Below are 25,108 nucleotides of genomic sequence, written 5' to 3'. Positions count from 1 at the left end.
CTTCAGCTTGGCTACAATTTTGTCACAATTAACTGTAGAAAGTAATCAGTCTTTTGCCAAACTTTCAGAAATAGTGCATGGCTTAAAATGCAGTTGTTAAGCAACATGGTGGCAAACTAAAGTTACTACTGCTTTTTTCAGCTTCGTCTTGTCATCTGTATTTAAGGTAAAACAGATAGGTTAGAGCTCAGTCAGTACTAGTTTATCTCATTCTAAAAATCTATTCTGTTATTTCAGATGTTGGATGAAAATAATCACCTGATTCAGTGTATAATGGACTACCAGAATAAAGGCAAAACTTTGGAATGCTCTCAGTAAGTTAATGTTAACTTCAGTATACCAGCCTGGACTCCTAGTGGTTATACGAATATGTCCACACACTTTTCATGGCAACAGCACAGAAGTAGTTTGCCATTATTTTCCTTGAGTATTTTTTTTTATAAATTTCTCTAGTTTACTATCACAGCAATCTTTTTCAAGTTTTAAAAAGCTTGGGAGAGAGTTTTTTCTGCTGTATAAGAAGGGTTGACCAAACTATAGGTAGTTCCTGTTTAATGACTACAGTTGGGACTGCAGTCCTGGTTGTTGAGTGAAGCGATCATTCAGCAAGACATTCAGCACTCCTTGTTGCAGTTGTTATGTGATATCACAGATTAAGTGAACAGAGTCCCTTTCTGTGCCTGCAAAGTTATAGAGAGTCATTATTAAAAGCCAAAGTGGGTTTGTCAAAAACACCATGCCAGACAAATCTTATTGCATTCTTGGGCAAGGTGACAAAATTAGTGGACCAGAGGAATGCTGTGGATATAATTTACTTGGACTTCAGTAAGGCATTTGATAAAGTAGACCACAACCTATTACTTGATAAGATAGAAAAATGTGGGTTAGACAGCATCACCACCAGATGGATTCATAGCTGGCTGACTGGCTGTTTTAAAAAGAATACGGATGAAGAGGTTTCATTATATTCCTTTTCAAATTTGGCTTTTCATAATGGTTGCATACCGGTACTTCCAAGTAGTGTGAATTTCAACTCTCAGAAGTCTCATCAACTTCCATATGTTTGGGATTTCTGGGATTGAAGTTAGGATGAGCTTATTACGAAGGAGCTCATTGGGAAAAGGCTACCTAATAGGTTCTCATTACAGTAGTCCTTGACTTAACAACAGTTCAATTAGTGATCGTTCGAAGTTACAACGGCACTGAAAAAAGTGACTTATGACCATTTTTCACACTTAATGACCATTGCAGCATTCCATGATCATGGAATTTACATTTGTATACTTGATAGCTGGTTCATATTTATGACAATTGCAGTGTTCCAGGGTCATGCGATCCCCTTTTTGAGACCTTCTGACAAGCAAAGTCAATGGGGAAGCAAGATACACGTAACCATATTACTAATTTAACAACTGCAGTGATTCACTTAACAAATGTGGCAAGAAAAGTCGTAAAATGGGACAAAATTCATTTATCAAATTTCTCACTTAACAACATAGATTCTCAGTTCAATTGTCGTAAGTTGAGAACTATGTGTATTGAAAATCAACATAATATTAAGCCAAAATGTCTTTTGTTTACGGCTTGGATGAGAAAACCCAAACTGGTTTACAAGCCATGAATTTTTGCCACTATGATATACTCACATACTATATACTTGGTTTATTCCCTCCAACATTTGTCCTATGGTTTAGGTATGTTTGTCAGCCATACTTCTCAATCTTTTGAACAAAAAGATATTATAATTGACCTCAAGGCTGGTAGTGAGTGATTTAAATGTGAAAGACCGTACTTTGAAATAAGCTGTACCATTAATAATAGCAAAAATGATCTATTACCCTGCAATTTACCTTATTGATAATAATTCTTGAAATATCATTTTATCATTGCAGTACTTTTTTCCAATTATACAGTTGAAAATTATAGAAGTATACAAATATTACAACTTATATGTTAGTGGAAAATAATCATGGGATTTTTTTTTTAATTTTTATTTTTTTGTTTACAATTAGGTACCAGCACTTGTTGCATACAAATTTGGTCTACTTAGCCACAATAGCAGACTCCAATCAAAATATGCAGTCTATGTTGCCACCAGTAAGTACCATGCAAAAACAATTGCATTCTCTGAGAAACAAAGATATATTGCATAGAAAAGTGCTATAATGCACATATGGTTTAATATGTATAACTCTTTGAGTATTGTATTTTACAACTATAACTTTTTAAATTTAGAATTGTATTATTAAACCTCATGCATATTTAGATATATATCTTTGAGCATTATATCCATCTTCGTTTTAGGTCCGTATCATTTTTTTCATTTGGAATTTTTTAATTCCAGGTTACCTCATGAACATTCAAATAGTTCTTATTCAGTTATTTTATGATTCAATCAGAACTTTTGTTTTTATTAAAATATTTTTATGGTCGTATCTTAAAATCCTAAATTCAAACATTTTGAATGTTTGGAATTACTTAATGATTACCTTCTATGAGAAACATTTTATGTGGAAGTTTGTGAACATTATTTTAATAAAATGTACTGAGATATTTCCAAAGGTATATAAAACTAGTTCAGTGTAGAGAAATTGTGTTAGAAAACAGAATTACAGAAAGTGTCACTCTGCTAATTCAAAGAAATATATAACTTATATTGTAATGCAATGTTTGAACCCAATTTATATGAGAGCAATCCTTTTTAACATTATCTCTGGATAGATTTCTACTGTCTATATCTCTGGGCTGTGATCACAATGAAATATAAAGACTAGTGTCCTTTCTGTCAAGTCCATTTTGAACAATAACCAAAGTTTTGCAGTTTAAATATGTTTTACCGTTTAAGGCTGCTTTAGAGCAGAGTAGAATGAATTCATCTGTATTACAGGATTTTTCCATTTTTGTTTTGGGGCAGTTGCAGAATGCTGTGGTTTTGAAGAACATTGTCAAAATTCATTGCCATGGTCTGATGACTCTCAAGTTGCTATTTGACTAGCTAGTGCCATCCCCACATAATGGGAAAAAAGTGGCTATTTGATTGCCTGCCTCATTTGGGTTTCAGAGGGCATTTGGAGCTTTTCCTGAGGATCTGGTAAGGTCAGATATCATCATATGCAGATGATTCATCCCGATCTCAGAGAGACCAAGTGTTGTTAAATGTCATGACCTAGTGCATGGGTTGGCAACCTGCGGCTCCGGAGCTCTTTGGGCCTTCTCCTGTGGCTCCGGAGCTTCCTCCGCCATTTGCAGAGAGAGAGAGAGAGAGAGAAAGACAGAGAGGCACTTGTGCTTCCCTTCTCTCTCTCTCTCTCTCATGTGGACTTGCCCCCTCGTGGGGCTCCTGATTGGCCCTGTGCCCAGGCGCCTGCTGGAGCCTCCACTGAGCAGGCCAGCCCTCCCGCAAGCTGTGGCCCCAGGAAAGGGGTCTGCCCTGTTTAGGCTCAGCGTTGCTCTGTCTCCCAAGCCCTGACGGCACACGGCTCGCTTTGAACAGGAATGGCCCCCCGAAGTCCCGCGCTTCCCCTGAAGCCCACTGGGAGATGGGAGGGGAGGCGACGGCAGCTGCTCTCTCAAGGGACCTCTAGCCAGCCCGGTGGATCTGCTGGGGCTGGCAATTCCCGTCTGAGAAAGGGAGATAGACAACGAGTGCCGGATCCCCCGCGGGGGAAGCTTGCTCCGTCCTTCCTTTCAGGTGCTGTTTCTGAAAAGAGGGGGATACCCAACTGGAGCAGGAGAACCCCTCCCCAGCCCATCCCCACACCTGCCGGGGTTCCACGACTTCCTGGGGAGCCTGGCTTGGGGCTGGGGGGAGAGGAAGCCGGGCGCTGTAGAGCCCCAGAGCCGGAGGGAAGAAGGGCCGCCTGGAAGGATTGGCGCATGTTGGCCGGGGGGAATTCCTCTCCTTGGGGAAGGGGGCCCTGGGAGCCCGACTACCCCCACGGCCCGGTGCTAGGCTTTCGCCCCCCCCCCCCGAGTATCCTGCAGGCTGGTTTGCAGGGGAGAGTGTGGTGGGGTCTCCAGATGGGCAGGGCAGGGAATTGGGTCTGGGCTGGGTCTTCTGTAAGACCTTGGGATGAGTGTCCCAGAAAGCTGCAGTGCCTCCAAGTCCGTTGGTTTACCAGCGAGCCACCGCCTTCTCCTCGTCACCTGCCCTTGCTGCATCTCCTGTGGAGTCGCGTTTGCGTCTCTGTGTCTCTCTCTGCCACTCAAAGCCATCCTGCAGCTCGATCCTTGAAGCAGTTTCAAGGCCTCTTCATTGCCAAGCATCCCCATGGAAGTCAGTGGAGGTCCGCGGCGACTCGAAAGGCCAAGGGACCCACCTGGCTGAGATTGGACAAAAGATCAGGCAAGGTCCCGTTCAAACCATTGCTACTTTGGCCAGGAGAGACCCACATTAATCAATCCTCCTGCTCATTGATCTGTGTTGATGCCAAAGCCGAGGAGGCTCGCCGGTAAAACCAACGGACTCAGAAGCGCCATGGCTGGCCTTTTGAGTCGCCATGAACCTCCATTGAGTTCCATGGGGACGCTTGGCAATGAAGGGGCTGATTGAAATTGCTTCAATGATCGAGTTGCAGGATGGCTTTGAGTGGGAGAGAGAGACACAGAGAGACGCAAACACATCTCCACAGGAGATGCAGCAAGGGCAGGAGACGAGGAGTCAGCTATGTCTGTGCACAACCCCTGAAAGCTTTCTTCCTCTCCCTGATCTTGCCTTTCTTGCTCTTGCTGGGTTTTCTCAACCTCCAACCTGTTTTATTTTAATCCCACCACCGCCTCCCTCTTTTGCAAAGTTGACATTCCGGGGACTCGGAGCTCGCTTCGCTTTTGGAGTCACTTGGTGAAGTTTGAAGGAGAGGCCACCTGCTCCCACCTCTCACGGAGCAGAACTGCTGCTTCCTCGCCCTCCCAGTGAAAGAACCCCAGAGTGAGCCAGAAGCCTCAACTCCAGTCTCCCACAGCAGGCTGAGATAGGCAAGTCCGAGCGGCCGTTTGCTGCCACCTCGGAAGATTTGCTTCATCAGCTCCTTCTCCCTGTCGGCCTCCTTCTCCGTTCCCTGGGAAAGAAGAAAGTCCCAGAGAGGGAGAGCGTGGGGAGGGGAGGAGAAGCCAGGACGGCAGAGCCATCCATACCAGAGCTGGATGGGGGGGGGGGGCAGGGCCAGTGCATGTCTCGCCTTAAGCTCCACTCTTCAATCAAGCCTTTTGTTTTGCGCGTGCATGTGCACACACATTTTGCATCTCCCAGGTTTTTTGTGTGTGAGGGAAACGGGTCCTTTCACTGTTTTTTCACTGTTTCAGGTTGCCAACCCCTGACCTAATGCCTGGAAGACTCAGACTCAGTCCTGAGTAGGCCAAGTAGCTTTATTTGTTTGAACCTCTGGTTCCAGAAACCTTCCATCTTTGGTTTTTAATAGGTTGCAATTCCCCATGTGAACCTAGTACACATTCTAGAATTCTTGGAATTTCGGATTCGCAGCTACTACCCTAACAGGTGGCAGCTGTACCCAACTAAACCTTTGTGCAGGTTCTTCTTTTGTCAGTAGTGCCTGTTCTTACTTTTATTTCTAATAGTCTTAATCTTGGTTTACCACTGGTCTTTTTTTAATTTTTGAAACTTCAACCAAGTTTCTTTTATATGGTGTCCTACAGTAGGGCAATCATTCTCTTAGCCTGTCATTTGTATTTCCACTTTTGGTACTTTGTATTGTCAGATTTTTTTTTTTCTCCATTTTCATTAACATTTTTGGACATAGGCTAATCCTTACAAGCAGACATTATTACTGACCGTGTTGATACTGTAGTTACTAATTTCAGGCTCCATTTTTCAAGTATCTCCTTTACACTTTCAGTATTATAATGTTTCATATTATTTTTTAAATCCCAGTGTTAGTTGTCATTCAGAACCAGCTTACATTTTTTCCCTTCTGCTTAGAATCTTTACTCTCTTTAGTTTCTAAAATCAGACTATCATTTTCTAAATGATTATACTGCTCCAGAATGTTGTAAAAGAGCTTCTGATAGCTGAGAAGCAAGTTCTGATAGCAAGGCTGCATAGAGAAGGATTATTGAACTGTAGATTGCAGTATTCTAGGCCTGTTTTCATTCCATATCACTTCAGTGGATCTTCCTGCCATTTTATGATCAGATCAATAGGGCATTCTTAAGCATAAAGATTGAGGGTGAGAGAGAGTGACTAAACAATCTGTCAAGGGGACTCCTGCTCAGAGAGTCACTCAGAGGTCAAATCCTTATGATGAACTGCTTGACCCTAGTTTTGATGGTTCCCGTATACACTGACATTGCCCATTAATTGGCTAGAACTGAGAGAGGTATGCTTGCCGCTAAATGTGTCTGGGAAGCAGGCAGACCACGTTGCTATAAAGGCCTATATCAGCTACTAGGAAAATACTAAATTGAAGGTTTCCCAGAGAAATGTGTCATGCCTGATCATTTGGTTAGAAATACATCTGGCCTCCTGGGCTAAGCTAATAAAATCTATTACAGAGACAGCAGTAACTGCACTCCCATGTTTTTACAAAAATTTCAGAAGGATAGATGACCTTGGTAGCATCATTGTATACTTTATTAGAGACTCTGTGGCTCTCATAACAGAGATTCTGTTGGAAAACATTGCAGTGTACAGGTTAGTGGAGATTACTTTCTTTTAGGAAACATAACAAGGTAGATAAATTTCCTCAAAAGCAGTCTTTGGGTGCTCTGTATGGTAGAGAATACTGCCCTCACCCTTATGCCAGGATATTGCTATTATGTACTCCTTTCTTGTCAATGTCATCTTCAGCAATCAGATATACTACCGTGTTTCCCTGAAAATAAGACCGGGTCTTATTATTATTATTTTACCTCCAAAAGAGGCACCAGGTCTTATTTTTTGGGGGGGGGTGTCTTTTATACTCACCTCCACCACCGACAGCCCCGCCCAGCAGTCCACTTCTGGGGCTGAAGGAGCAGCTGCATTCCGGCCTGCATTTTGCATTCAGGCTTTTCCAGAAGGCCTATGCAGCCGAGTACTGGGCTATGGATTCAATCCATAGCTTGGTCCTCGGCTGCAAAGGTCTTGCAGAACCCAGCTATGGATTGAATCCATAGCTCGGTTCTTGGCAGCACAGGCCTTCTGAAAAGGCTCGTGACTGAGAAATGCAGGCCTGGCTCCAGAAGATGCTGCAGAAGAAGTGGGCTGGTGAAGAGAGGCCTGGCTGCAAGATAAGTGGGTGTGGGACGTGTGGGGCAGATCCACACCTTCACTCCCATCTGAGCTTGATTTTTTAGGTGTGTGTCTCACCTCAAAACTAGGGCTTATTTTTGTGGTAGGGCTTATATTATGCCCAAATAAGCTAGGGCCTATTTTCGGGGTGGGCCTTACTTTTGGGAAACATGGTAGCAATCATATATTTTTGTTAACAGAAGATGGATTCGACCATCAAAGAACTATAATAGTAAACATGGGGTCCCCCCCCCCGGTTGTTTTTACTGGACCGAATTCTTGTGGAAAACGAAAGGACTTTTACCAATTCCAAAGGGTGTAACAGAGAGGTTTATTTGCACAAGGTTCAGAAGCCGGTTAACAACAGCAAATTCTGAACAAACTACAATTTTTATACTTTCCATTTCTAAGGAACAAAGGGAGCACACATGGACTCTACATTGTGTATCATTCAGTTAGTTTCTCACATGTTAGGTTCATTTCTCATGGGAATACAATGAAGACAGTTTTACTTTATACAGTGTTTCTCAATGTGCATTAGGTCAGTCACGTATTGTTAACACAGCTTTTGCTAACACAGCTTTCTTCCAGGAATTATGCAGACACATCATTTTACTTGAATAATGATTTTTCATCATCATCATTATTATTCTACTTTCTTCTTCATTTTATTCTATGTTATTCTACTTTATTCCACTTTACTGTGGTAATTACTTGAAAATGCTTTGTAAAGTACTATTTTTTGGCAAAGAATAAAGATCTTGATAGGTTGGTTCTTAGCTGAATAAAATACAGGTAACTGGAGAGTTTTTCCTTCCAGATATAAAAGTCTAAGCCTTACATTCTTATTAGAAGAGGTGAAATTAACCCTTTTCTTCTGGTCCATCTTCCAATGATCAGAATGGTATTTCATAGTAAGTGGTAATTTTTCAGATTATCAGGAATGTTTATTGTGCAAGAGTAGGACCTGCATTTTTGAAAGAGTGATGAATTGAACTTAAACATTAGTAAGGTTTGCCAAACAAAGGTTGAAAGCTATTATACTATTTAATATTCAAGTGTGAACATAGTATTTTTAACATTAAAAAATGGTAATTGCTTACTTTTACCTAGTATTTACATTTTCTGTGTAAGATGAAGTTTAATGCCTTCTGAAGCCCCAATTCTAAGTTAATTATTTTTGTAAAACAGGCAGTTATTTCAACTCAAAGATATTTGAGTTTTGATGAAGAGATCTTGAACTCTTTCCAATACTTTCTTATTAAAATAGATCAAGATGAATTTTGATTAAACAGTAATATATAATGAGTATAAAAGGAAGAAGAAAACTAAACTAAGGTTTAGACTTATTGTAATTGTTTGAATTTACTGTAATGTAGCAGTAAATTTTGTAATGATGTCAGTCTTCTACCTCTAGTGGTGTACTTTTAATTATAGTAGTTAATTGATGTAATAAATTCTCATTTTTAATACTAATAAGATATTAGATCAGCTATTGATAACCTATAAGGTAGTATGAATGTGACATTTTATCATTTACAAATATATCACTTCAGAAATCATCCTCTCTTATTTAACAACTTTATTTATGCTTCTTAACTGTAAAGTCTTTCCTCTCAGATGGGAGAGATATTTATGGAAAGTTGGTTTGGGCTTTGGAAGTTTATCACCAGGTGAAGTTCTTAACCAAATTTTTAATTCCTAAAATTTATCTCTCTATATTAAACTCTTGTAGAATAGAATTTACTGTATCTGACAGGTTTTGTTTGATTGTGTAAGCTTTCAGAGTTACTCAACTTTTCTCTTGTTACTTCTTTAATCTGATACCAAGAAAGGCTGTTGCCAGGGATTTGATGCTGGATCTGAAACAACTGGTAGTAGTGAGCTTGTAATAAAACAGAAGCTGACTAGAAGTATTCTTTTTTATGTATGGTTCAGTGGCATAGTGTCGGACTATCCGATAGACCATCTGTCTGTGGTAGTTTTTTCCTATCCTGCAGAAGTAGACAGAGTTGGCATGTAGTAGTATCATCTGACACGAGCCAGGAAGAGAGTCTTTGTCACAGCACCTGCCTTCTGGAACATCTCCCTCCCTCTCCCCTTCCCCCCAAGATTTGTATAGTTCCTAACCTGCCCTTATTCAGTCTTTAAGATCATGGTGTTTTCTTCCGGTCTTGGGCTTAGGGTAGGTGAATGTGTATGCTAAGTAGTATGCTTTTTATCCAGATGGCATCATTCATTCGTTCTTTATTGTATGCAACCAGAGTCATTATGGAGTCAGGTGGCTCTATAAATTTGATAAATAAAAAGATCAGTCTTTGATCCCTTGCAGCATATTTAATAAAAATGAGACACAATGATTGAAGCTTATCAGTTAAATAATCATTGAGTGAATTGTCATTCAGAAACATAGCACTGTTCTTCAAAGCCATATAAAACAGAATAGAAGATTAAGTAGGTTAAAAAAACAAGGACTATGATATAGTTGTAGATATGTATATGAAGACACGCTGTATATTTGTTGTATAACCTGCTTTTTTATTAAATTATTTTCAGCCACCCACACAGAATATGCCAGTAGGTCCTGGAGGAATGAATCAGAGTGGCCCTCCCCCACCTCCACGTTCTCACAATATGAGTTCAGATGGTATGGTAGGTGGGGGCCCTCCCACTCCACACATGCAAAACCAGATGAACGGCCAGATGCCTGGTAAGTTTTTTTTCTAGAGATATTAACACCAGGTTGCTCAGCAACTGAAACAACATGTGTGCTCAAGGGATTGAAGATTGTTGATGACAAAAGTACTTTGAATGCTCTTGAGTACAAGTTCTCTTAGAGTTGTTAGCTACAGAGTTACGTGACCTGTATTCTATGTTTATCAGACTGCCCCTGGGCATTCCTTTGAACAGAACCAGCTAAATTTAGTGTGTCTGAAACCATACAGTATAGCTTCATTAGAAGGTTTGCCAAAGAAAAGATACTGACTTATGGATGAATGCATTCTCATTGGAATAAATTATTTAAAATAATTACTGTTAAATTAGTTTGATAAATGAAATGAACTTAGTAAATTTTTGATTATCTTTCTAAGTTATATTTCTGCTAATCTTCTGCATGACAAAACAGATGGAAATGATGAGCTATTCCTTGTGGAGTTCACATGAAAAATATCTTAGAAGAATTATTTCAGACCTTAAAACAGCTTTTTAACAGAATAAAAAGGTATAAGCTATTGGTGTTTTTTCATAGCAGTCTATATTTAACTATACCTATAGACAAATTTACTTTTTAAGCATACATTTTCCAACAAGGTAGAATCTTTCTTTGTTGAAAGACAGTTTCTTAGGATATTTATTAAAATGCTGTAGTATTGGGTTTGTTTTTTGTTTTTTTAGTTTCTTCTAAAATTGTTCTTTTATCATATTTGTTCTAGTTGTTTCATATCACCATGCTTTTAATTCTGTTTTATTTCCTTAAGCGGGAAAAGTTGCCATCAGAATCCATATAAAATTCCAACAGCAAATTAAATGCCTAGGCTGTAAATCTAAGCATAGCTTCACAAGAATTAATTCTCAGTCATAGTGAGTCTTCTGAGTAAACTGGCTTAACATTTCTTGTAATATGGAAAAATTAATTCATATTCATGTCCAGCTAATAAGCCCTAGATTTCTGTCAGTTATCATTTTTTTCAACCCAAAAAGGAATATTTTAGTCTCAACATAGGAAGCATTTTAAAATATATGTACATCCAATTTAGAACACATGCACAGAAAAATAGGGTTCCTGTAACTTTAATCTTTGTGCAGCCAAGAAACAGATGTAGAAGCAAGAAAAGCTGTGTGTTTGTCATGTCAACCAAGCAGCTAATTTAAGTTATTCTGTATAGTCATTTATATAGTTATAGTTGCTTAGTTTTTACCAATTATAAGTTTTACCAATTATAAGATGACATGCATAGTATAAAAATGTATCTGAAATCATACCTTCGAAACTTTAAGATATTTTTGCATTGCTTTCTGTTATTCTTGTTTGCTTGCAATATTATCACTTTGTAAAGGATGCAATCCAAGAAAAACCTAGTGAATTATTGATTATCATATTTATTTTTTGTTAAATTTCTAGTCCTAGATTGATTGAATGGTACTTTTAATTGTCAGGCAGAAAGACAGGTAGTCTTCGGCAGTTATGATGATGATGAAAAAGTAACTTAGCAACGAATTTACAGGTCTGTAAAGCAAAGGAAAACTGAAGTAAGGTCATAAATAGATTTTGTGACAGTTTGCCTAACAACGAAGTTGTCAGTCCCAGTTGCGATTGCTAAATGAGGACTACCTGTAGTAGTTAAGTGAAGTTTTACCCTAAAAAAGGAAATATTCCAAAATGTGTTCAGGTAATATTCTAATTTCTTGAATATTATTGAACAATGTACTCATTATTCCCATTCGTTCTTCCTATCACTGTATTAAGATTAACAAGTAAGGGGAGCTGTGTCATCCAGAACAAAGGCTTGCTCTCAGAACAAACTAGGGATAGAAACTATGGTTTGTTTTCTGATTTTTCTGACTTGTTCATTAACTTAAATTAATTCCAATTTGCCATATTCTCTGAACCCTACTTTGATTTCATTCAAGTTAGCTCTTAAAAAATTAGTATAGAAATAAAGGTAATCCTAATTGAGACTAGAATTTTCATCACTAAGCTGAATGGTCATTAGATGAAACATGACATGACGCATCACTTAGTGAAAGTAGTTTTGGTAGTCCTGGTTGCATTTGTTAGACCACAACCATGCTATCGTTAGTTGAGGACCTTCCGCTTCTTCAACCCCCCAGCTGCCTGTTTTGCCTCTTTCTATCCTTTTGACTGCCCTGCACTTTGCAAATACTCTTGTTACCACCAGCTAACCACCTCCATCTTCTTTCTTCGGCTGCTGCTGAGGTGTGCCTAGCAGAGGGCCTCACAAACGGCCAGAAGCTACCTTGGCTGTGTGCACCTTCTCAGTAGTCAAAGAAGACAAAGAAGGTCAGCTGGAGGCAGCGATGGAGTTGAAAGCAGCGAAATAGATAGAAATGTTGGGGGGGGGGGCAAAATAGGCTAGTGGTGGTGGGGAATTGAGACACATGCTGTGAAAATAAATGCATTCAGGCTGACAAGCACCAAAATTTTGATCACATGATCATTGTAACTTCTAATGGTCACTGAACAAAAGGTTAGGTGAGGACCATCTGTATCACTAATTTGCACTTCAAAATAAAATGGCCTCACCAGCATAACTTCCATTTATATTTCTTCCAGAAACAGACTTGTTAAACTAGTTGTTTCTGACTTAAACAACTCTGTTTTGAGTTTGATGAATTCAAAATGGGGTCATTTTGAGCTTGAAATGCTTCCAAAATGGTTGAAGTAATCAATTTCAGATTTAACACAGAATATTTGAACTCAGATCATGTTTGAGATACATATAGCAGTGCATATATGAAAACATAGTATTGGACATTAAAGTTTCAGGGTAAACAGCCAAATATTTTTCAGGTATTTTGTCATAATTCTTTGCCAGTTGTCATGTGTATGAAGTGTACAAGTTTCAAACCCTGGAAGACAATAGGATATGAGTCATGGTATATAATTTTGTTCAATTTTATTTGATCAACTCTTGCTGTTAAAACAGCAAAGTATTAACTAAAGACTATTTTTTTGTTTCCTAACCTGATTAGGAGATTGGGATGTTCATATTGTACCAGGCTAATAGTATAGTGCAGTGGTGGCGAACCTATGGCACGGGTGCCATAGGCGGCACTCAGAATCCTCTCTGTGGGCACGCGCGCCATCACCCCAGTCCTAGGCCTTCAGCTGGGTTTTATAAAACCTTTTCGCTTTAGGCCTCCGCTGCCATGTGAAGAAAAAAACAAAAAGTTCAATCAGTCAGTTTCAACTTCTCGCGGGAAAAAAAAGCTCTTGCAAAGTTGAAATTGATTGATTGAACTTTTTAGTCCCACCCAGTCTGCTGCGCCCATCCAATTGGCCACGGCCACCCAATTGGCCACACCCAGCCAATGGGCCACACCCACCCGGCACTTGACGATGCATAAGTGGGTTTTGGGATGCAGTTTGGGCACTCAGTCTCTAAAAGGTTCGCCATCACTGGTATAGTGCATAGAGAGTAAAAATGATAACATTCAATATAAAAATAGTTAGCTGTATATTTATGACCTATAGTTAAATTATCTGTACCTATTATTGCAGCTGCAGTCTAGTTCACTTTCTCTGAGCAGTTTTCTGAGGAGTTTTAAAACTTCAAAATAGATATACTATCCATTCTGTAAATTTACTACTTTTTAGAATGGACCTAGTTTGAAAGGAGAACCTATTACTATTGTATTACTATTGTAAATAACAGGCGTTGGGTTGAAAATTTATTATGATTATTCATGACATTTTTGAAGTATGAAATATTTTTTAGTTTTTATTACTTATTTTAAAGATACTTTTCATTTTTTTGTTTTTTAAAGGGCCTAACCATATGCCCATACAGGGACCTGGACCAAGCCAGCTTAGCATGACAAACAACTCCATGAGCATACCTTCAAATAATCATGGATCAATGGCAGCTTATAATCATTCAGTGCCATCTTCACAAAGTATACCTGGACAGAGTCAGATGACAATAAGCCAAGGACAACCTATGGCCAGCTATGGTCCCAGACCAAATATAAACATGGCACCAAATCAAGGTAAAGAAATAGATTGTTGGCCTTCCACTAAAAGTAGAATTATCACAAGAGGTAATGCTTTAACATTATTAAATTATTAAAAATATTTCTAAAATGATTGTTTATTTGCACTAATTTTACTCACTGAATGTTAATAGATTTTATAGTCAAGAAAAAAATAGGATGATTCTTAATTTTTTTCTATGATTTCTGTTATAAAATTTATCAATAACTTTTACTTATTAATGCCCCAAAAGGCTAGCATGTCCTTTGCAAGAGTTTCTGAGTGCTCAGAAAAAGTCTACATCTGCTTGTCAGAGGTTTTACTAGTGGTTATGACAAAGATGGCCTTCTCTCAGGTTACTTCCTATCTTTGAGCAATCATTCCTTCTATGATATCTTTTCTGATTCCCCAGAGTTTTATTTTGATGTTAGTGGCTTTCACTGTCATGATTGTAAGCTTCTAAGAGTGTTTCTATGTATGCTATGTAAAGCAAAGATACAAATATTAATAGATATACACTATATAGAATTTATTTTTTGACAACAGTCCCTTGTACATGTTATATAACAAAATTTTAAAAGTTTCTTTTTTCTCACTTTTACCCCCCCCCACTTAATTCTGCAAACAATTGTAAATATGGCAAGTAAAGAAATGAGAGAACTTGAAGTCTTATGTCCATTTTTTTGCACTCATTTGAATTTTTTATGAAATACGATTACAATTATAAAAAATATGAGGGCTTTGAATTAAGTCATAGAGTGATACAGCCATTATACAACATAAATTGGATATTATGTTTGATACAACAAATTTTCAAAAGGTTTCTTCCAAAACAGTTATGCTTAATGGGATAATACTTATATTTGGTCCAAAGGAGACTGAAATAGTGATTAGTTTAGGTAAATAAAAAGTTGTGAAAAGCAGAGTGAACAACTGGGGTATTAGTTACTAAGAATTTAGAAACTACTCAAGCATTGAGATCAAAATTCAGTGATTCTATGAATATTATATGTCATAATACTTTTCTTTGTCATAAGATAAGAACAAAAATTTCAGGATTTTTAACTTAATCTATACAGAGTAAAGAAAATTGTTCATGTCATATATTTTGAATGTGCTTGCAAAAATGCATTTATTAAATAAGAGGTTATAAAAGCAAAATAAACCAGATAGTTTTATGTGACTTTCATAGCCTCGTGTTTCACAACAAAAACAAAACATGGATTTTGTAAATATGTGTGTATGTATTTCTGTGTGTATGAGGGTAGCTTGGGACACATAAAAATGGCTCATTGTTTATTACTAAGAGAAAATATACCCGTGATTATAGATTGCTAAATTATGTGCATTTTTCATGCAGAGAATCTTATGGCATATTTTCAAGACTGATAAAACATAATAAATTTGGGTGCTATTGATAGAAATTAATATTTCAGAATTGAAAAAAAAATTAAACATTGCTGTGTTTCTTCTCATTGTAGGTCCCATGATGCACCAGCAGCCGCCATCTCAACAGTATAATATGCCCCAGGGAGCAGGACAGCATTATCAGGGACAACAGCCACCAATGGGAATGATGAGCCAAGTTAATCAAGGAAATCACATGATGGGACAGAGGCAGATTCCTCCATACAGACCTCCACAGCAAGGTAAGATTTAAAAGTTGAACATTGTTTTTACTCGGTTCATTCAGTTTCTCTTAGTTGTTGCAGGCATAGAAACCCCCTTTGTCTCATCACTTTGAGGCAAATTTTGCTTGCTATAAGCATGCTGACATCTAGCCATTGTCAAATGTGTCATATATTAGATTCCCCTCCAAATAAATTTGAGACTAAACTAATCACCACATTGCCAATAAATGTTGAAATCTGTATTTCTGTCACAGAGGGCAGCTTAAATATATATTGTCTATATGTTTTTTGAAATGTAAATTCACATTTAGTATATCATGCGCTCAAGGTGCTCTCTACAATACGTACATGTATTAAACACAAAGCATTAAGTAAACTTTCTGAAACACAGTGCTATGGGTGGGGGAAGTCTGTAGGTGAGACATTGAGAAATTAGTGAGCGTGTTAACAGAAAAAATAAATTATTTACATATTGACTGGTTGTGGTTTTTCAGGCCCACCACAGCAGTACTCAGGCCAGGAAGACTATTATGGGGACCAATACAGTCATGGTGGACAGGGTCCTCCAGAAGGCATGAACCAGCAATATTACCCTGATGGTAATCTCTCATAATGTTAACTTTCCCATTTTATATACCTGCCCATTATTAGTGATACATACATAAAACCACGGTTGAGCAAAATTTTAGTTGTTAATCACTAGAATACTTGTATTTATTAACATTTTCAAGTTCCATAGTTTTTATACCCAAAGGATAATATTAATTTATTGCTTTCTCAAAATATTTGTAGTTTAATTCAAATACCACAATACATATTTTTATAATAAGTCCCTCATTTTGCTAGAGAGTCAAGTTCTTTTCCACACAGATGGTGGTTATGTAATGTGTCTGTTTATAATAGTACTTCGCGTATAGAAAGTTGTTTTAAAGTAAGATTTAACAGAAACGTGTCTGCTAAAATAGATTTCATCCTAAAATCCTTAAAGGAGAAATTCTCTTTCAAAAGTATATTTTTTCTGCATATTTTTTTTAAAAAAGGAAAATTATCCCAAATTTATTTATTTATAACATGTTTAACCCCACTTTTCATTCAGAAACTTGAAGTAGCATACAAAGCACTTCTTCCTGTTTTGTAAATCTCTAGATTGGCCTAAACTACATAATAAAATTCTGTAGCTGAGTCTTGTTCATTATCTAGATTTCCAAATCCAAATTCAACACTTTAATCCAGTAAACCACATTGTTTTGAAATGTATTACACTAAAAAGCATTACAAAGCAGTTAGAAATCTGATTCTTTGTATATCCTGATGATATACTAATGAGAGTTTTTGCTTAAGAATTCAAAATTTTAAATTATATGTTTAAATAGTATGATTAATTACAAACTGAATAGATGTGGGTTGCAGTTGTAAGAGATAGAATGACACTTTTATGTATGGTATTAAAATTCATGGTGGATAGTAGACTATTTTTTCAATGTAATTGAATGTAGTGGGTTCTGTCTGACTGTTTATGTATAAAGTAAAATGTAGTAGCATAATTTTAATCAACTGAAGATGTTACATAAATAATTGTAAAAAGTATCCTAAGCTTTATTTGCAGCTAGGTAAGTTGAGGCAAGGTTGTTTGACTGGTGTCATCTCAGAGGTCACAAAAGGTTTTGTCAAGGTCTATTTCCAAAAGTAAGAAGACATTGGGCTGTTGAAGATAGGATTGGGGATTTTAAAAGATAAAATGGCTACTTTAAGCATCTGCATCAGTTAAGGCAGCCATTTTTATTCACAAAGCCCTTGAAGTATAAATTAAGTCCCAAGTTTACAGAGCCATTCAGTCTGGGAGTGTTTGGGGGCTATAAAAAAAACATTGGCAAGCTATAGGTACTCTCTGGGGCATAAATTTTGCACTTGCAAACTCTGTTATATTTGAAATATGTGCAACACATAATGTATGAGTATAAAATATTGTTTATAAATAATCTTTTCTTTGAGAAGCTTGTTGAGAAGATACACTATAAAACAAAAACAATTTGCCATATAGCTGAATTAAATTTGTAATGCCCGTCACAAAAAATTAAAAACAAAATACTTTAGCATAGGCTTTCAAGAAATGTCTTTTTTTTTCAAAACCATTGTTGTTTTCAATAGTGCAAATGAACTAGATTCTTACAGGAAAGTATCTGATTTGAATGAAAATGTCAAGCAGATTCTATTGGTAGATGACTGTATGGTATAGGATAGCCTCATTTTTCTTTTTTCTTTTTTAATTAGATTTTAGTTAATGTATTAGTATTTTAATAAATGTGTCCTGTAAATCATAAAAGTTATTTAAAAGTTTATTGAACATTATATATTATAGTTCACATTGCTTTTAATAGCATACATTTTTGAATTGAAGATAAGTAGAACAGGTGTTCAACAAAGTATGATAATTGAATTCTTTGTTCATTGTAATTAAATAGTTCTTTACATGTGTACAGCATAAATTATTTCATAAAAAACATTTTTTACCCTTTTACCAGAAGCTGTAAGACTATTCCTTGCTGTAATGTTACTAAAACTACTTCATTAGCTGATTTTTTTTTCCTTTTGTCACATGTTCATTCAGTAAGAAAGGAAATCCTATTGGTGAATCCTTCTAATTTAATTTGAAGGTTTTTTTATGTATTTCCAGCTGACACTGATTTTTCAGTAAAATGAAATATTCATAGGATTTTCACTCAGAGGCCATTAACGTTTCTTCCTGTCTCTTGTCGAATTGATGTAGGTCATAGTGATTACGGTTATCAGCAACCGTCGTATCCTGAACAAGGCTACGATAGGCCTTATGAGGATTCCTCCCAACATTACTACGAAGGAGGTATCTATATACCTTCACACACACATGCGCACATACATTCCTTTTCCTCTCCCCTTACACAAAAGAGCAAACATTTCTTCCACAACATTAACTTGTTTCTGCCCATGCAAAGCTCTTGTAGTCTTTTAGTTGCTGGCTGTTAAGAATTGCAGGGAACCAGTTTCTTGCAAACTTCTAAACTTACAATTTTAAATTTGTTATTCTAACAGCAGTAAAATTATTATAACACTATTAGTTGATTTTTCAATAATATTTTTATTTGAACATAAACTCATTGGTCCAGTTTATATTTTGTGTGTATGTACACATACAAATATAGTGCCACTAGGAAACAGCTTGCTGATTTGTGTAGCTAGTTTGTGCTCTGTAGCTGTCTTTAATTTTGTCTTTTTTTGTTTGTTTGTTTGTTTAGCATAGTCATGGCCTTATCAAGTCATGACATCACGTTCCAGTAAAAGTAACACTCGTTTGGCAGAGATGTGAAAATACTGCAGTTTAGCCTTGCAAATTTGGCTTTAACTGCAGCTTGGCTGAATATCTTCTGTTTTGGTTTGTTTTCTTTGTTTTTGATATAAAACTGCATTTTCATTTTGTTTTTCGTGGTGTTTGCTGTGCATTTTAAAAAACACACACATGCAGAAGAAACAGCATTTAACTGTTTTTGCTTCATTTCCTATTTCAGGTAATGCTCAGTATAGCCAGCAGCAAGATGCATATCAAGCCCCACCTCAACAACCAGGCTATCAACAGCAACAATACCCAGGTCAGCAGGGTTATCCTGGACAACAGCAAGGTTATGGTAAGTAAGAGGATACACTTGTATAGGGAATCTTGAATATCAAGGAAGGCTTTGGTCAACATTTGTTTATACTCTTAGTTCCCTGTGTTAATGAAAGAGATACACAAACACATGAAAGATACACAAACACATGCAGTAGTAGCAGTGGTTGGTAGTCATTGTTTAGTTAGATTCCATAGTTTTGTTTTGGTCCTTTAAATGTCAATTTACCAGTAACTTATATATTTGTAAAATAATAAAACAATTCTGCATGTATACAAAATAGAATTCTAAAGAGGAATTTTAAAAACAAAAATAAAAAAGGGTTCCCTTGAGTTGATAGAAATGTGAAACTCCAGAGGAGAAAATGGGGAGATTGGATTTTTTCCCCTATTTTCTTCTATCTTTTTTATGGCCTCTGAGTGAAAACCCTATGAATATTTCATTTTACTGAAAAATCAGTGTCAGCTGGAAATACATAAAATCTGTTGTTTCTTTTAGAACAATAAATGCAACAAACAAGATATCCTTATACAGTGGTACTTTGGTACTCAGCTGCTTTGAAACTTATCAAATTTGTTGCAAAAGTTTGGTCCCGATATTCATCGTTTGTTTGGTACTCAGTGCACAAGCAAGGACTTGTTGTTGTTGGCTGCCTTGTGACTCACTACATTATTCCTTATGGGAAAAATTAGTTCGATTCTCATCATTTTGGGTAGTCATCATGCCTCCCAGAACCAATTAACAATGAGTACCAAGATATCACTGTATAACTATCGTAATTTCCTCAAATGTTTTATAATAAATTGCAATAGGATTTTAATAGCATATCAGAACAGTACAGTTTCTCTACACAGAAGAGAAGAAGTTCACTATAGTTCTAAAATGAAAGAACAAGATTCATTCAATGAATTTTCTAATTACATTGTATTCTTACTTTTAAAAAATACCAAAAAAGGCATTGTAAGAATAATAAACCAGGTTATATACATGTAGTCTTATTTATCAACCACTCTTTCAGTGACTATTTAAAGTTGCAAAGGCTCTGAACAAGTGGTACTTACAATTGTTTCTTGAACTGCTGAAGGGCCTGAATCATGATCACAGTTCCCTCGTGGCCATGTGATCATGATTCAGGTGCTTGGCAAAACTTGCACTTTATGAAGGTTGCAATGTCATGTGATCACCATTTGCAACCTTTCTGACAGGAAAGGTTGTAAATGGTAAGTCACACCCCTTCAAACACACCCAGTCTTCTTGCATTCATACCGTTCATCCGTTAGCCTTCCTTTGTTCACACAATTCACCCCCAGCGTTCTGCACTTGTGCAACCACCCCCCAGCCTTCCTTTACTCACAGTGTGCCATCCACATCCCTGGCCTTCCTAGTCTGCACTGGCCCTCCCGAAGTTTTCTCTAGCATCCCCCAATTCCTACATGATTTGTTTCAGCTCTCCCAGGTCCTCCCCAGGCTTCCGCCCTCAGCAGCATCTCACATTTCTTACTTGGGGTTCCCTCCACTTCCCACTTAATGAATTGGGTGTGCATTGGGATTAAAGGAACAACTGGGATTGTCCTCACCAAGCAATATGGTCACATAATGTCATGCTCTATCACCACATCATTTAGTGATGGCACTCGCAGTCCTAATTGCCATTGTAACTCGCTGACTACCTATATCCTTTAGTATCCTTTAATGTATGTTTTTAAAATTCCAAAGTCAACTTAGATCCAGAAGGGGTGATATCAGAATGGTTATTGCATATATTAAAACTTTGAGAGCGGGCAACTAAATTTCATTTTTGATGTGTGCCATTGTGCCCACAGTAAAAAAAAATGACAATAAAAGTTACTGTATCTTATCTAAAGGAAAAATGGAGGATATTTTCCCCGCAAGACTTCAAAATTTCTAGAAAGTTTATAAGCGTCCGTATTTGTATAATGTACATTTCTATCTGCAGGTTATAATCATAATAATGATGATGATGATGATGATGTTGGAAGGGACCTTGGAGGTCCAACCCTCTGCTCAGTCTTTGGCTTAAAACCACTACTTGGGACCAGAATTTCTGTCACTAAGCTGTACAGTTGTTAAATGAGTCATGCCTAATTTTACAACCTTTTTTGCCACAATTGTTAAACGAATCATGTAGTCATTAAACAAATCTAACTTCTCCACCATTGACATTGCTTGTCAGAAGTCATGATTATGTGGCCCTGGGACACTGCAACTATTGTAAATACGTGCCAATTGCACAGAAAGTTTGATTATGTGACTGTGGGAATGCTGTGATCATAAGTGCAAGGACCAGTTGTCAATTTCTTCAGCACTATCATAGCTTAAAATGGTTGTTAAATGAATGGTTGTAAATTGAGGACTACCTATAACTAAATTCAAAATCTAGAGAAATAAAAATATAAAAAGTTTTGTTTTTAATGCCTGAATTGCAGCAATTTCTGTATCAAACATTGTAGGTCCTTCCCAAAGTGCTCCAGGCCCTCAATATTCCAATTATCCTCAAGGACAAGGTCAGCAGTATGGAGGATATAGACCTACGCAGCCTGGTCCTCCCCAGCCTCCACAACAAAGGCCTTATGGATATGACCAGGTACAGTTCTTGGAGTGGTGTTGAAGCATCCACAGCTTCTCAAAGTTTCATTCCTGTGGGGGATCATGGGTCCCACCATTCTCTAAACTTGTCCATTTGAATTACCTTGGTTCAATAATTATTGCCCTGTACCTTCCAATTTTGCCCAATTTTAGGTTACGAACAGACAGTAAGAATATTAGTAGTATATAGATTGATGCTTAAAAAAAAATCCTGTACCAAGAGAGTATTGTGTTGGTAATAATGGGTTGTATATAATGGTGGCACATCTAATACTTTATATAAGTGAGCCAATGCTCACAATTTCATCCTAGAACTTACAACAGTGTTTCCCAAACTTGACAATTTTAAGGCATGTGGACTTCAACTCCCAGAATTCCACAGCCAGCATTGCTGGCTGTGGAATTCTGGGAATTGAAGTCCTCATGCCTTAAAATTGTCAAGTTTGGGAAACACTAACTTACAATATCAGTTTCCTAAATATTATTTATGCTTATTCTACTTGAGGACAGAGATAAAAATCTATTTTTGAAGAGAATTATACTTACATACTCAAATTAAAAAGCAGACACAAAGAAGAAATGCAGTTTGTATTTAAAATGTTTTATAAAAAGCTGTTTTGGAAACCATATTTTGCTTTTGGGGGTAATTTTTAATATTCATTTTTTATATTCAAGGCAAGATATTTTAAAGAAATTTCCATGATCCAAAGAATAAAACAATGAAATTATGGAATTGTTTTTGAATAGTTCCATTGAAATCAAATACCAATATATTGCTGAAAGTATAATTCCAGTATCTTTTTTCACATGTGAAATAAGAAATAATGCTATTTTAAAAGATATCAGTGCTAAGAATGTATGTGTTTTACTTTTAGATTTTTGCCCTTTACTTACAATCTTCCTTTTTCAATTTATTTATAGGGGCAGTATGGAAATTACCAGCAGTGAAAACATAATTTAATAAGCAGTACCCGTTAGCACCCTCATGGTCTCTTCGGCATTGTCAACATCTTTTGAAGAAAATCTTCAATTGCATCTAATTTTAGAAAGAAAATGACAACCTTGCCTTGTTAATAAATGGCTGTATTGGAGTATGTTGCCTATCTAGGTTAGCTTTTCTCAGCTAATTATAAACAAAAGCAATTGTCCTTATGGAAAAAAAATACATCTGTACTCTAGATGGCAATATTGGACAGAAAATACACTCACAAACAATTTGCAGTGAGCTTATAACTGTATATCAAAGAGTTACAGACTGAAGTATGTGAGCAGTACTGTATGTTTATGAAGGTTAAGGGAATTTAGTATTTTTCAGAGATTCTTTTGTAAGAGTGAGGGAAAATTTTTACAGCAGCAATATTTTATATATTATTTTTTTTCATGTGGAATATGCAAGGCAGTACACTACAGGCTGGCAAAGTCAGAAACCCAAATAAATGAGAAATACAAACTGCGAGATGATGAATTTGTGGGTGTGTATGCTGGCCACAGTGTTGGATGAGAAGGCAACCATGTATTTGGCAGATCCTGATAAGAAGACTGCGTATCCCAACTACTGAAATGATGGAATTATCATGAAACCTAAAGCACTGTCTACTATAAAGTAATTTTAAAACACTTGGTGGAAAACTGTCAAATGGTTGTACCAGTGGCAGTTTACTTTACCTTTTCCTCCAGTAACTCAAAACGATATGAATTTTTAATGGCCTTGTAATGGTTTCAAATAAATGAGCTGTGATCTTTTTTTGATTGCAGTAACAATGACTTTGAAAAAGTGTTATTTAGCCTGATTTAAATTTACAAAGTATTTATAAACAAATTATAGATAGGTTGACATGTATTTTATTTCACAAGTATATTTAACTTGTAGTACAATAATTACTATGTAACAAAGATAGCATAGCAGCTTTTGTAAAACTTGTCTAAACTTTCTCATTCAAGAGTGAATATCTTTTAAGAGAAAATACAATTGTGTTTATGTCAATGTTTGTATTGGTTATTATGAGACCAAAAGTAAATTTTAATGTGTTTTTTTTTAATATCAGTTCCCTTGTAAGCTATAAATTCTGACCAATACCACATTAAAGAAATTTGCTATTTAGATCAGACAGATTCAGCAGGGAATACAAAATTCTTTAAGAGTCTCCTACTGTATTTGAGGTGCATTACTGAATTCTGCGTTGCAGAAGCATACATACATTCAGACAGATATTTGAAAAGTTGCTAATAAAATCAGTCATGTATTGGTATATTTTGATAGGAAAATAGCAGGAAGTACCTGAATTAAGACATAAAAATACATTCTTCCATAATTCTAAATAGAGAGTATTTTTATGTCAATTAAAATCAAGTTTTGAACTGAAAATATGAGATTGATACGAATAACATGCTTTTAGATTCAGTGCCAATTTTCCACCACTGTGTACTTCATTGCTATTTAAAATTGTATTGCATCAACTCTTAACAGAAGAATAAATTATTTGTGATTTAATATCCTAATTGCTCTTTTAAATTTACTATTTAAATTTATAATGAATTTCTATTTTATTTTTAGTGCTTTGTATAGGATAACTAAATTATATTTTTATTCTAGAATTTTATCACAATTGTCTCTGGGAATCATGATCTGTGAAGCTATAATCAAGGTGACTGAAGTAGATAAATGAGTTGAGACAAAAATGTGTTGAATTCAATATGTTATAGTTATGGCTTGTTTAGAATATGCTTAACTGATATTAGGAAATAATTTCTTTCTAGACCATCTTTTGTTGTCTTAAAATTGCAGTTTTAATAAGCAGAATTTCCTCTGGGTTTTCTCTTCCAGGGAATAATGCATTTTCAAGATTTAATTGTTTTATAAACAGTCGTATTTTCTTAAAAGTGTTCAATTGGTGACAAACATGATCTTATTCTAATAGATTAAAATAAGTTAAGAGATAGCTCCATTTTATCTTATGTTTTAATTTAATTTGAAACCTAAACAAAGTGTAATATTAACTATGTGTGATGCAAGTGGTATCCCCCTATAAATGGAAATTCAGCATCAAAATCTTACCTAAATTAAGTCATTCTAGTTAGAAGCAATCAGAAATAGGAAATAATGCAAGAGACAAAATGACAGTCTAATTGTTTTCCTAGACAAAAAAAAATATATTCTTATTTCTTAAGAATAAGAAAGGAAAATGTATGCTTAGGATTCAGAGCATTATAGCAATTAATGCCATGTGTGTATGCATCCATGCACATATGTATGTTCTTGGACAAAACAAATATTCTTGAAGGTTTAAAT

At 36.3% G+C, this 25,108-nt stretch overlaps 1 protein-coding gene across 3 annotated transcripts in view; it reads left to right on the top strand.

Annotated features, from left to right (window-relative positions):
• Positions 1-24,498, top strand: part of SS18 (SS18 subunit of BAF chromatin remodeling complex) — a 29,435-nt gene extending 4,937 nt beyond the window's left edge. Inside the window, exons 2-11 of one of the 3 annotated variants that reach the window (XM_039328549.1) lie at positions 238-314; positions 2,013-2,097; positions 9,782-9,935; positions 13,736-13,957; positions 15,422-15,589; positions 16,066-16,170; positions 18,339-18,431; positions 19,114-19,230; positions 21,684-21,817; positions 22,741-24,498. In XM_039328549.1, the coding sequence (XP_039184483.1) occupies positions 238-314; positions 2,013-2,097; positions 9,782-9,935; positions 13,736-13,957; positions 15,422-15,589; positions 16,066-16,170; positions 18,339-18,431; positions 19,114-19,230; positions 21,684-21,817; positions 22,741-22,767 (1,182 nt within the window). In that variant the 3' untranslated portion in view covers positions 22,768-24,498. The remainder of the gene's footprint in view (positions 1-237; positions 315-2,012; positions 2,098-9,781; positions 9,936-13,735; positions 13,958-15,421; positions 15,590-16,065; positions 16,171-18,338; positions 18,432-19,113; positions 19,231-21,683; positions 21,818-22,740) is intronic. The other 2 variants (XM_039328550.1, XM_039328551.1) reach the window with 2 other exon arrangements.
• Positions 24,499-25,108: the final 610 nt, after the last annotated feature.

This window comes from Crotalus tigris, unplaced genomic scaffold (genome assembly GCF_016545835.1).
Source record: "Crotalus tigris isolate CLP2741 ecotype Arizona unplaced genomic scaffold, ASM1654583v1 scf7180000024382.2542628, whole genome shotgun sequence".
NCBI classification, from domain to species: domain Eukaryota; kingdom Metazoa; phylum Chordata; class Lepidosauria; order Squamata; family Viperidae; genus Crotalus; species Crotalus tigris.
This window is presented reverse-complemented; position numbering and strand designations above follow the sequence as displayed.